General features: G+C 33.4%; 2 protein-coding genes across 3 annotated transcripts; one reads left to right on the plus strand and one right to left on the minus strand.

Annotated features, from left to right (window-relative positions):
* Window positions 1-7,806: 7,806 nt before the first annotated feature.
* On the plus strand, window positions 7,807-11,622 carry LOC120203847. Of its 2 annotated transcripts, XM_039204004.1 has the most exons (3): window positions 7,807-8,627; window positions 9,549-9,716; window positions 9,833-11,622. In XM_039204004.1, the coding sequence occupies exons 1-3, from the start codon at window positions 8,103-8,105 to the stop codon at window positions 11,501-11,503; spliced, it is 2,364 nt and encodes a 787-aa protein (XP_039059935.1). In that variant the 5' UTR covers window positions 7,807-8,102; the 3' UTR covers window positions 11,504-11,622. The 2 variants fall into 2 exon arrangements, with proteins under 2 accessions (XP_039059935.1, XP_039059936.1); XM_039204005.1 differs by lacking the exon at window positions 9,549-9,716.
* Window positions 11,552-13,112, minus strand: LOC120203849 (dolichyl-diphosphooligosaccharide--protein glycosyltransferase subunit 4A). The gene is made up of 2 exons (XM_039204006.1): window positions 13,031-13,112; window positions 11,552-12,182 (listed from the first exon to the last, which is right to left on the minus strand). Exon 2 carries the CDS (start codon window positions 12,180-12,182, stop codon window positions 12,069-12,071), a length of 114 nt encoding a protein of 37 aa, XP_039059937.1. The 5' UTR covers window positions 13,031-13,112; the 3' UTR covers window positions 11,552-12,068.
* Between the last annotated feature and the right edge of the window lie 539 nt (window positions 13,113-13,651).

Here is a 13,651-nt window from a genome sequence, read left to right on the forward strand (position 1 = left end):
AGGGGCTTCCCAATTTCAGAGCCAATTTCAACTTCACAGCGAATGATATTGGACCCAAGACAACACAAGCTCAACTTCACGACGAATGGGCGGCTGATTGTCAACAAATAACTTTTCAATTTCATTCAGAGTCAATTTCAACTTCACAACGAAGGATATTAGACTCAAGACAGCACAACAGCACAAGCTCAACTTCACAACGAAGGGGTGGCTGACTGTCAACAAACAAATTCCTAGTTTCAGAACCAATTTCAACTTCACGGCGGAGGATATTGGAGTCGGAGTAATACAACTTACTTGGATTTTAAATTCACGACGAAGGATATCCAATTATCAGGCTCAACTTCACGACGAATGGGCCACCCGCGGTTTCAACTTCATGACGAAGGGAATCGTGCACATAAGCAGCATCCATCTCTAGATTGGATTTCAACTTCACGACGAATGATATCCAACTCAAAGAATGAGTGTCTGTCAATAAACTTTCCAGTTTCAGAGTCAATTTCAACTTCACAACGAATGATATTGGCCTCGAAAGAACGCAACTTACATTGGATTTTCAACTTCACGACGAAGGATATCTAATTCTCAGGCTCATCTTCGCGACGAATGGGTCATATACATATACAACTTCACAACGAAGGATACCGTACCCTAACAGATTGACCCAACTTCACAACAAATGAGTCATTTGTAACTCAGCGACACCAAAGTTTTCAGGTCAAGTTTCACCTTCACGACGAAGTATCTTGATCCAAAAGACGATCCAGAAGTCACTTTCTAATATTCTGAGTTCGATTTCAACTTCACGACAAATGATATCGTGCTCAAAATGGTTCAGTTTAGACTCAACCTCATGACGAGAGGGTCATTTCACAATTCAATCTAGATTGACAAACCAGTCTTAATATCGGATTTTAACTCCACAACGAAAGATATTTGATATGACCGAAATTCGTGTCTTTTAATCTTTGCTCTATTTTCATTACACGATAATGAGCAAAGAGTGACAGCTGAAGACACTCAATTTTATCTTTTTTATATTATTATATTATATAATATTACATATTATGTTGCATAATTATATATATATAATATTATTAATTTTGTTTACATTTGCAGGCCCAATATTTGACCCAAGTTACAAAACCCAGCAGAAACCCAAACCACACAGCCCAACAATAACCCATATTAGTTTAGGGTTTCCAAAAACCCTCATCCAACGCCGTTTCCAAAAACCCCCAACGCCGTTTCCTGTGAGGACTCTTTCTCACCCATGACTCCGGTCTTCATAGCCACACACTCCAACAGCCCGAGTTCTCCGGCGCAAAGATCTCGGCATCAACACCAACAACCCACGAAGACAACCAAGAAACTGAGTTAGAATAGGAATCAAATGCTTAGCAAATCCTAGGCTATAAATAGAAGTATAATCAACACAAAGCACACACAATTTTCATACGAGATTACACCCAAGAACACTAGCAAAGATATGAAAGGCAAAGGAAGCATTTTTGTAAAGTTTCTCAGAAAGAAAATAAGAAAAGGTATCGTTTTTACCTTGTTCATTTTTTTCGCCCTTGCATGTTGATTCCTCCTTGCGATTTGGCTCGAAAATACCAAATAAAACGATTTTGGCCGATGAACGAGAAAAGTTTTCGAGATCTATCTTTGTAGATCTAGCAATCCCGAGGCCGTTTTTTAAAAAACTATTCGGATATTTGAAATAAAGGGGTCGGGGGCTTTTTAAAAAATCAATTTTTTTTTAGGTTTGCTATCGACGCCGATCAACGGCGACGGCAAGGTGACACACGGTGACCGATTTTTTGGGTTTAGTCCGACCCACAGCCGTGTTCTTGATATCTCAAGAACACTTGAGAGCAAAAGGAGAGAAAAAGGGGGTTCTAATTTTTTAGAGAAGAAATGAAGGTTAAAAGAATTTTCTTTTGGCTTTATACTCGGCCCATAGCCGATCCAATGACCCGACCCGACTGCTGTTAGAACCGCGTGTGTTTTAATAAAATAGGGTAAACTACCCTTTTGACCCCGTCATTTTAAAAGGTTTCATTGTGCCCAGAAATACTTTGAAATTTGTCCCTTAATTTTTTTTCTTACACTTTTGTCCTTTTCCAAATTTTTTATTTTTTTTATATTTTTACATTTCATTATTTACGTATTTATTTCATATTATTCTTTAATATTTTCCTAATATTTTAATTCTTATATATGTTTATTATTATTATTATTATTATTATTTATTTAAATATTGTACTTTATTATATGTACGTATATTTTTCCTTAATTTGTTTATTTCATTTCATTTAGTATTTATATTGATATATATATTAGTTTTATTATTTTATTTTATTTATATCTATTTTACTTATTTATCTATTTTTATTTTCTTTTTACTTTTATTTATTTATTTAGTACGTATATATTACTTTATTATTATTATTATTATTATTATTAATATTATTTTTTACTTAATATTTTATATGTAAATATTTTTATTGTTTTTTTACTTTATTATATATTATATTATATATATACACACATTATCAACATTTGACATTATATCTCCTTAGGCCCCCTCCCTTTTTTTTTTTTTTTTTCTCCACTCAATTCCGTTCTTCATTTCCTACTTTTGGTGCATTGATAATGGTGGGACCGGTTTTTTTTTCTTTCTTTATTACTATAATTATTTTTATTTTATTTTATTTTATTTTTCATTTCATTTCTTTGGTTTTATTTTATTTATTTTCTATTTTCTTTATTATATTCATTTTCACATTTTTTTGTCTAACATTTTTAAAGGGTATTTCAGTCAATCAGATGTAAGTTTTGGGATCGTTATTTTACATTTTTAATTTAAACTTTCAATTTTCTTAATTAAAGACAACTGGAAATTACGTAGTACCAAAAGGGTAGTTTAAGGGTGCTAACCCTTTCTTGACTGTAACCGACTCCCGAATCCGACACATATTTGGTAAGACGCAGATCCGGTAAGAAATAAGGTATCCGATCAACCTGTTTGCTTAAAAATAAATGATCGGTGGTGACTCCTAACCCAATTATTCAAGTCGAAGCCCAATTATGAATCCAACCGAAAGACGGTTCCAACAGTTATAGCATTCCAGCATTGTTCTCCAAGCCCTTATTCGAAAAGAGCATAAACAAAAATCGTCTACTTGTTTGTTACATACCCTTATGCTCAAGCAATCAAGCAAAGCATTTATGCCCAAGCTGCAGAGTATGAAATGGGCTTGGAGAGTGGGCTGTCCGAGAATAAGCTTAAGTCCTATGGAATTGGATATGCTATCTGCCCATACTTTATATGATTCATCCCACTTAACCCCATCTCTTTATGCTTTCCCATATCTTATATGTGAATTCTATAATATATCAAGGTGAAGGGGATATATCTTGGCTAATTTTTTATTAGTATGAGATGAATATAAGATAGTATATGTTCGAAAGATTATCAATCATTTAGTAATAAATTCTCAAACATCCATGCAGACGTCGTGCTCGAACCTTAGATATGTAAATATAACAATCATCTTATTAATCATAGAGATCTCTTGATTCGTGCATCTTAATTAAAATTATTTGCAAGGAAAAGTTGGGAACTTATGTTTTACTTCTTTTATTAGATTCGTTGAAGATTGTATATTGGGAATATGTTGGTTAAAATTACATGGTCGAATCATGCTAAGTCTCCTTTAAACAAAGTAGCTACTTAGTTGTGAGTAGGACACTCCTCTTTCCTTTTCTTTGTAGTTAAAGTGGTTGATCTAGGCAAACTGGTTACATATTTTACATATATGTTAACAATGAAACTAAAAATGTTGGGTAAACAATCTCTAAAACATGTGGTTAAAAGTTCAACATCTCTCATTTTCATTAGGTTGTGGGTTCAATATCAAATAGGAGAAAAAATTGTTCTTCTCCCTTCCTTAGGTAGAAATTAAAATGATATCAAAAATTAAATTAATATAATAAAAAGTTCTTCTTCCTTAGAATGAGAGTTATAATTTAGGGATGAAATTAAAATGTTCAAAAATTAAGGACTAATTTAAAATAAGAGTTATAGTTTAAGGACATATTATGTAATCAACTTTAATATTAATGATATCAATTGAACTAATATAATTAAATTAAATTAATTTGAAAAACATAAAATTATTTAATATTATAAAATATTTATTATCTTATATTTATCTAGATAATATATTGTATTTACTCTAGATTTATATAATAAAAATTAATCAATTTGTGTCGGAACCTTCACAAATTGATTTTTTGTGTTCTCTTTAATCGAAAATTTATGAATAAACCAAACGACCTCAGTGGTTAATAAACTTGTTTTTATCCCTTGAGGTCACAAGTTGAGCTTCGCATATGTCAGTGGTATGAGCATTCATTGTCAAATGATTGAAAGACTTTGAACAAATATTCCCTTATACTTACATCAGATTTATAACAAACAAAAAAAATAATATAAATGAATTCATATTTTTGTCGGAATGAATGTATCTAATTGATTAATTAAAAATATAGAGAAATTTAAGCTAAAAGTAATAAGTGAGATATAGCTTAAAGGTGTTATAAACTTATTGCATTAAACTATCGATTTTACCAAGATTAAATTGAAAATCCCAAATTTATTAAAAAAATAAATATGAAAGAAAAATCTGAAAAGATTGAGGGGTATGGTCACCCTATTGTTCTCATCTTTATGAAAATGAAATCACTATCAGTTGAATCGAAAGCTAAACCATAATACATCATCCATGTATGCATCAAATTTGAGGCTTACATTCCAATTGATATATGAATGGCTACAATCTAAAGGGAACTACATATGCTTTCATTTTCATCACCAAAATCCAAAGTCGAATTCAATGTTGTAATGTATCTTCATCAACTCTCACTTATTATTCATTTCTTTTCAAACCCGGTTTCCCTTTAATTTAGGGTCTTGAATCTTGAGTTAATCTTTTCTGTGCTTGGACCACCACCCAGAAATTACAGAGATGCAAAAGTTCAGTCTAATGGCCCTTTTTAGAAATGTTAACATTCGTATACCTTTTTTAAACAGATTTTTTAATAGTCTAACGTGATTACAATGGTAGTATATGTTCATAATCTTTTTTAACCATCGATTATGCATACACATCATGTATACATAGTTACTCGAACTCAAGACTTCATGAGAGAATAATATATTTTTTAACCACTAAAACCGCTTGATAAATTCTTTTGAAACTATTTTTTAAAATCGATTAATTCAAACAATCAAATTAAATTTTAGGTTTACATAAAAAATAACATTAACCAACTATTATTCACTTGTCTATATTATATTATAATTAAACTTAAGATGGATTTAAGGAGAGATATATTATAATGTTGAAATTTGTGTTTGTTATAGTTTTCTCTCAATTTTTGTGTCAATTATCAATTTTTTTCATCTTTATTTGGTTGATGGAAACATAAGTTTTGGTGTTGATCGTCAACCATCGATATTCCTTATTTACTTTTTATTTTCTTCTATTGCATCTTTGTTTTTCCTTTGATTTTTTTAGTTTTTTTATCACTATATCTTTGTGGCACACTTTCCTTGGCCTTTATGACACGTTTTCTTCTGTCTTTTGACACATTTTTTTATTTTTTTTATCGATCATTTGATTGTTCTCCTTGTTTAATTTTTTCAAGGTTGGGTTTGACGTCGCTTCAACTGATCAAGATGTTGCTTAATTGCTATCACATTGATCTTCCCTTCTTTGGACTATTTGATTGGATTTGGATACGCGGTTTGCGTTCGGAGATAGTTTTCTCACTATGCTCAACTCTGATTTGCGATTGTCGGTGGTCTTTCAATAGTTTAATCTTCTGTTGTGGTTTGTTTGTCAATGTTATCAAATCAAATTGTATCTATATTTTGTTCAAGTTTTTTAGATTAGGTTTTAACATTTCCTTGCATGGTCTTTTTATGATCTCAAGTGGTTGATTTCTTGTGTTAATGATTATAGTAAATTTTTTAATTATGTGTTTAGTTTACATTTATAATTGTAAACCTTTATTATAATTTTGAATATGTATTTTTTTAATAAAACTAATAACCAGTTTTCACATAAAAAATAACATTAACGAACAATTAATCACTTTCGTATATTATAAACTAAAGAGGAATTTAAGATAAAAGCTATTTTATTTATTGTTTATAATATTTCTTAACCATTGATGATGCATATACACCTTGCAGATACAACTGCTTGAACCCAAGATCTCAAAGGAGAATAACACTCTTTAATTATTAAGACCACTCAATGAGTTCTAATTACACATCCAAATAGCATACATTATCGTCGTTGGTGTGAAACTGTTTACAACTTGTTCAGAGATTGTCAATGTAATTACTATGTTTAGCAGAGCCACAAATTTGATTGCCGTGGGAAGAGGAATCATAATAAAGGGTTGTTATAAATGGAGATCATAATCCCACGTTTTACTTTCCCGGTTTCCCTTACCGTAAGGAAGAGGGAGCTCTTAGCCACCACAGATGAGCTTCTTGGACTCCAGTTATTCAAAATATCAATGCAAATGCTATACATTAATACACCCTTTACCCTTTCTTCCACGTATATGATATACTTTGTCTTAATCTGTAATACTAAAATGATTCAGTGATGATTCTAGTTTTATGTTAAAATTTGATTATTTGTCTTCCTAATAATATTAGAATATACAAATTAATGACACCGTTAAAATGATGACATAAAATTATTTTCCATATATAATTTTTTACATTTGAATTTAATTTTAATTGAACACGATTAAACAAATCATTTCATAATATTAATTATGTGACAAAATAACAATAAGAAATTCATCATGTTATGACAACAGCTAATGATATTATTATTTTGAATTTACTAATAACCTATAAAAATAAATATCAAATAAAAATAAAATAACAAATCTCAAATTTTTAACACATTAAAAGAAGTGGGAGACGTGGAAGTTGGTTAATTTGATGAGGATTCAAAATGTTGCTGAAAAATTGATGTCCAATTCAATAATGTATCCTATAATTGTGATTCCAATGTGACAAATGATGATGAACCGACGGAGGTAAGTGTTTGGACGTTTCATTTCGGTAATATCACGAAAGAGTCGAAATCGTAAAATAATGAGGGTAATATTTTGGATTACGACATCTTCATTCTGGGTTTGGTCTCTTTCAAATTCCCACAACTGTACCCATTTCATCATGTATAATGGAGGGGGAAGGAACTTATTCCGATTGCAAAGTGCTTTACAATTAATGGGTATTCTTTTGATCAATTAGGGTTATATTTTAAGATTAATCTTAGTTTAAGATGATTACGAGATAAATATTTCTTAATTATTATACATATTATACAAACACAATTATTCGAAGGGAAAATAATCCTTCTTTTCAACTGTTGATGGGTTTTGAACCTTGATTCTTGAACCCTAATGATGAAGGTTTGTCCGAATGGCAGACTGTCAGCTTATACCATTCCAAAAAGGGGAGATATTTAAGTGTATACAAATAAAAAAAAGGGCGTTCTACTTCTACCAAACCTCATATGGAAAATATTGCAGAAAAACTGTTCCAAAAAGGTGGGGTTTTGGAATATAGGGCAAAAACAAGTAGAACATGGACAAATCCATATGGTAAAATGCTGAAGGACAAACAAGATGAAAGTCAATGAACTATATATAATAATCAAATTCATGCGGTAAGACAACGAAAGCAACGAATAGCAATACTATTTTAACCTCAATCCATGTAGGATCTCCATACTTTTTGCTTAAACTGACACCGACCTTCGATGGCCAAGTTAAAAAGAAAAACATAAAGTGCAACGAATCATCTTCCAGCTGCCTTTGGTATATTCACTCCAATAATTCACAACACATCAGAGTCCTTATATTAGTCTTCCAGATTTCAAATTGTATACTATTTTACGGGTTTGTCCCTTTTAGGAAAACAACGTGTGCCTTTGTTCTCCTATAAAGCTTTATCTCCTACTGATCATAGAAAGTCCGCACTAAGAACGAACAATATGTATACCTTGCAAGCTCCGTGGCAAGTATGTCTAGCTTCTTCCTTCCGAACTGTGCTAGCATGTTCCATAGTGGGTTGCACCACCCTCTATGGACCGGAATCTGTCCGGCGTATCTTAACATTTCCCGCCTTTTCCTATGTGACAACCATCTTAATTGTCCAAGATGCTACACTCGGTGATGCCCTGAGAGGTTGTTGGCATGTTTTATGTGCCAGCATTCAAGTAATCTTGCCTTCTATGCTGATTCTCCGGTTGATTGGACCGTCCGGGTTCACCCATGGACTAGCTGCTCTAGTGGTGGCACTTACTTCATTCCTGATCGCATTGCCTGGTTCCACGCACTTGACAGCTAAGAGAATTGCCTTCGGTCAAACTGTGATTGTTTATGTAGGTGCAGTTATTCAAGGTGCAGAAACTGGAGTCATCACCCACCCGATTCATGTTGCGTCAAGCACAGCTCTTGGGGCCTTGGCATCTATTCTAGCCATGCTGTTTCCATACCCTCACCTAGCCTACCGTGAGGTAAATATCAAGCTGATAACGAATGCTTTGCTCTGGTTTGCATGGGATATATCTCTGCTAATTAGATTTAGGGTCACCTTTCATAGTTCTTCATTCTCACCCAATTGCAGCACGAACACTTGCAAGATGTCGACACACCCTTTCATCTGAGCATCAATTTTTTTTCCTTCCACCTACAAGATAATGATTATGTCAATCTCTTTTCTTTGTTAAAACAGAAGGCACACAAGTTAAGTACATAAAAGTCGCATAAAAAACAGACAAATCAATTGTGGGTGTAGGGGTGGGTGGGATCATTTCGAGTTTAGTTCATTTCAGGTTTATGTTAGTTTTAGTTTCAGGTCACTTTTATTTTGAGTTTCACTCAAGGTTTTTGTTTTAAGATCATTTTGGGTTTTTTGATTTGGGTTTGATGTTTGGGTCATCTCGGGTTACTTGTTTTGGTCATTCTGGGTTTGAGTCATTACATATTTGGCAGCTTCATGTTGTAAACATTTAGAGTCAGATCGGGTTGGCTCAACTTTGTGTTGATCGGATCGGATTTTCGAGTTTAGGTACTAGTTCATTATGCATAAACAGGCAAACAGAAAAACAGAACACAATCATGGAGCATCAGATTCTTAATACTTCCATAACAGAAGAATATGTCTATATTCTTTCTGTTACACCATTGTTTGATCAAATTTGGTTTAACAATATCATTCAACTTTATGCTCAAAGTTGAAAAACTAAATACTTCTCGAACGTCTTCGACTCCATTGGAAGACACACTCTTTGGCATGTTGGTCAGTGGTTAGAATAGGAATTAGGTCCCAACTTTTAATATTCAACAGCACCTTTGGTTCAATCAGGGTGTCTAATAAACTGATATTCTCAGAAGTGACTGAACTGAAAACCTTGTCTAATATTATGGCTCTACAGGTAGGAAAGGCATGCAGACGTTATGCAGAAAATGCGTCACACAGGTTTAATCTCTTAGTTGAAGCTTTTTGTGCAAAAGAAAATATGGCAGCATTCAATTTAATAACAGATGCACGGTTATTTTCTAAAGCGGGAGCTAAGCTTCTTGGAAGTATCAAAGATAAACATGTAAGGGAAAACATGATTAAAGAGCTTACATGTTTTTATCTATGTCTGCACTTCTGGCTAGAGTTGAGCTGCTTTTGTTTGCAGAATAACATCATTGTGGTATTTTCTGTTAACAGGAAGGCATGCTTTGGGAGAAACCTTGGTTGAGCTCAGATCCCGGAGAGAAGTTGCAAGAGATGAACATGCCGATTCAAGGGATGGAATTGGCCTTGACCGCTTGCAGTTCCTTCCCAATCAAGATGATGGATGAAGAGCTCCTAGGTGTTGTACAAATTGCAAAGAAGCAGATAGCACTGAAACTTGAGCAAGCGATGTTTTCCGTGCCTTTTGATGCTGCAACAGCCCCAGAGATGAAGGGAGAACATACGTACAAATCATCCTGGACCAGAAAAGCCATTTCGACAAACCATGAAGATTTGTCACCCTTTTTCTTCTTGTACTGTATGGAACTCCATCAAGATGGTCCTGCGTGCATTGTAAATAATGATGCGGAAGCTAAAATACAAGAATCTAATCAATCAAAGAAGCAAGGAAAAAGTAGAATGAAGCAGATGTTGAGTTTCAGCTGTGAAAAATTGCTTTTTGCAATCAAGTGCTCACTTACTCTGGGTCTCGCTGTGCTATTCGGTTTGATATATAACAAAGAAAATGGATATTGGTCGGGACTAACCATTGCCATCAGTTTCGTAACAGGGCGGCAAGCAACATTCACGGTTGCCAATGCCCGAGCACAGGGGACAGCAATGGGATCTGTATATGGAATACTATGCTGCTTTATGTTTAAAAATCTTACAGATTTTAGGTTCATACTTCTACTTCCTTGGATCATTTTCACCAGTTTTCTGAGGCATAGTCGCATGTATGGCGAATCTGGTGGGATTGCAGCAGTTATAGGGGCATTGCTGATCTTGGGAAGGAAAAACTATGGCACCCCAAGCGAATTTGCAATTGCTAGAATCGCAGAGGCTGCCATCGGATTAATCTGTTTCATTGCAGTGGAGATTCTCTTGTATCCTGCAAGGTCTGTGACACTAGCAAAAACACAACTTTCAAGGACTTTAAGGGAACTTCAAGATTGCTTTCGAATAATAGGCCTCTACACCAATCAAAAGGAAAATTCGAGAGAACTGTTGAGAGTAAAGCAGAAGAACCTGAAATGTCATGCCAGGGAACTCCAGAATTTCATTACAGAAGCCGAATTGGAGCCTAATTTCTGGTTCCTGCCTTTTCATAGTGGTTGCTACAATAAGCTTCTAAGATCCATTTACGAAGTGGCAGATTTACTGCACTTTTCAATCCATCAAATTGGATTTCTCTCACAAACATGCCAGATTCTGGGAATTACATGGGAGGAGATCCAAAAACAGATATGCAATGACCTAGAACATCTCATGGACAAAACTGACTATTTATCAAAATGCCTGGATGAGGTATTTCTAGTCAAGTCTCTAGCAGAGATTGAAAAACAGTTGCAAAAGGACAATGTATCCCATGACCTCGAATTGGGAAAATCACCAAATGGGGATCTCTCTACACATTTGGGGTCTGAAGAAAACAACATTTTGGAGATTGGAAAGTCATTCCTTCAACAAACAATCAGAGTTTCCAATACGACCAAGGGTAATGAAGTTGAAGAGATGCTTAAAAGCCAAATGGTTCTATGTCTTACCGGCCTAGGTTTCTGTCTTAATAATTTGAAGAGAGGAGCCACGGATATAGAGAAAGAAATAACAGAACTACTAAAATGGGAGAATCCAACAATACCTGTCCAGTTGCAATCTATATGAGGAATGGCTTAACAGTGACCTAGCTATCAGCAACTTCAAGTACAAATTATTCTTTTTTCTGCAGCTAGATAAAAGAGACGACAGAAAAGAATATATGAACTAGGATTTTCTAAAGCCTGTGTATATACCTATCAAGAAGTATTCGATGCAATTTAATGAAATTCTTCAGGAATTATCCAATCCCTTAAGGCTATATTCAGGGTTAGTATGGATCAAATGATTGACTATCCTGAATTAAAATGCTACCCCCACTTTCTGCTCCAAGACACTAGCTGCATGTCCAACACAATGCAGCCTCAACTGCTATATGTTTAAAGCAGTTGTCTGATGGAATCATTTTCATTAATAGATGCTAAAGCACTTGTGCATGTAAAGAAAAAAAGAAAAAAGAAAAATATAATAAAATATTCTCAAGAAAAACATCAGCAATAAGAAGAATTTTATAGCAATAGTTCGTCAAAGGTTGTCAACAACAATGATTTGTCTCCATTTCTGAAACAACCTGATCTACAAAAATTATCATCTAAAGGTCCATTGCAGACACTTAAAAAGAAGTGCAAAATCTTCAATTGCCTTCATATTTTGGGTCAGCCATAACAAAATGATACGCTATAACCAGAACAAAAATGAAGATTCCAAGGAAACTCGAGAAGAAACCAAGGTCTTGATCATCAAACATCTGAAACATTACAAGCAACAAACACAGAATATATCAGTTAAAGAACATAATTTGCTTCTTATTTCTTTAGGTATACCTGGCAGCCAAATGGAGTAACAAAAGAAAAAGACTAAAAGAAGAAACAAAACAGAAGTACACCAATAACTCTATAATATATTCTTTATTACCTCTTATTTTTTTCCTTTTAATCAGAGAAACCACACATTGTTATAATATAGTGAGGCCAAGATAGAGATAACAATAGATGGTGCAATATTTATGGATATATGACTTACTTCTGCAGATTCGGATATTTAAGGATATTCGACTTAGTTTTAGCAGATTTGGTTATTGTCGATTCAAAAAATATTTGGATTTAAATATTTTAATTACTATCAGCAGCAAATTCTGAACAGATACGAAATACTCATTATCCAAATCCACATTAGTTTTTAAATTTTTTATTTAAAAAAAAATTGGACTTACAAAACAATTCGGGAATTTAGCCGATTACAATTTTTGAAAGATATATAATTAATTCGAATTCAGAAAGTAATATTCAGATTTGATGTGAATACTAAACGGATTTGAATTTTCAAGATAATTGTGAACTTGGATCTGAATTTCACATAAAATGCAGATATCCAACCCACTTTCATCCCAAGAGCAACACATCCGTTATTCAGATCAAAGCATAATATATGAAACTCAAAATACTACGAAGTAAAAATCCATTAAGAAAGATATATTAAAACTTTCTTAAAAGCGATAATGGAACAGAGAATTCAAACTTAACAGTTAATACGCCATGATTTTGAAAATATTATCAGTAAAAAGAAAAGATTAATAGAAGAATTGAGAATCCTTACGGTGAGAGCTTGTGATGAAAGGAAGAATGAAGATCTTGAAGAATTCCCAAACGCTGACGACACTGAAACTAGAAAACACAAGTGAAGAGTAGCAGCGTTGTAAACGAAATTGCTCGACAGTTGCTTCTAAACGACATCGCTCTGTATGACAGAAACAAAAATGACGTCGTATTGGTCGATTTTCTATAAAATTACGGAGAATTGTTTTTTGTAATTATGTGGCTTCTGGGATTCGAGCCCAGGTCTCCACGGCCACAACGTAGATTTCTTACCACTAAACTACAGCCACAATTTGTTATAAAAAAAAAAGAAAATGTTTAAATTAATCCAGTTACGGGTTGGGTTTTTCATGTATGTGTTAGTTTGTATCCTTAAATATTTCTAATTTATATTTAAACAAATGTTATTTTGTCATGCATGTGTTGGACTTACATTGACTTCTCTAAGGACGAAACTAGTAGGGGATGATGAGGGCATCGTTCCCCTAAAATAAGAAATATATACCTGAGTTTTGTTAAGAAATTTAGAAAAATATTATATGTTAATACATAGTAAACTTGTACTTTGATCCTCTCTAAAATAATAAAGTTAAAATCTAGTCTCTCTAAAACCATAAATTTA

Source organism: Hibiscus syriacus, unplaced genomic scaffold, assembly GCF_006381635.1.
Source record: "Hibiscus syriacus cultivar Baekdansim isolate YM2019G1 unplaced genomic scaffold, ASM638163v2 tig00010271_pilon, whole genome shotgun sequence".
NCBI lineage: Eukaryota > Viridiplantae > Streptophyta > Magnoliopsida > Malvales > Malvaceae > Hibiscus > Hibiscus syriacus.

Excerpts from the sequence above, each read along its gene's own strand:
- LOC120203849 (XM_039204006.1), bottom strand. The coding sequence starts at position 12,182 with ATGTTTGATGATCAAGACCTTGGTTTCTTCTCGAGTTTCCTTGGAATC.
- LOC120203847 (XM_039204004.1), top strand. The coding sequence starts at position 8,103 with ATGTATACCTTGCAAGCTCCGTGGCAAGTATGTCTAGCTTCTTCCTTC. Across the intron at positions 8,628-9,548 it reads CTCACCTAGCCTACCGTGAG|GTAGGAAAGGCATGCAGACG; the intron begins GTAAATATCAAG and ends ATGGCTCTACAG. Across the intron at positions 9,717-9,832 it reads GAAGTATCAAAGATAAACAT|GAAGGCATGCTTTGGGAGAA; the intron begins GTAAGGGAAAAC and ends TTCTGTTAACAG.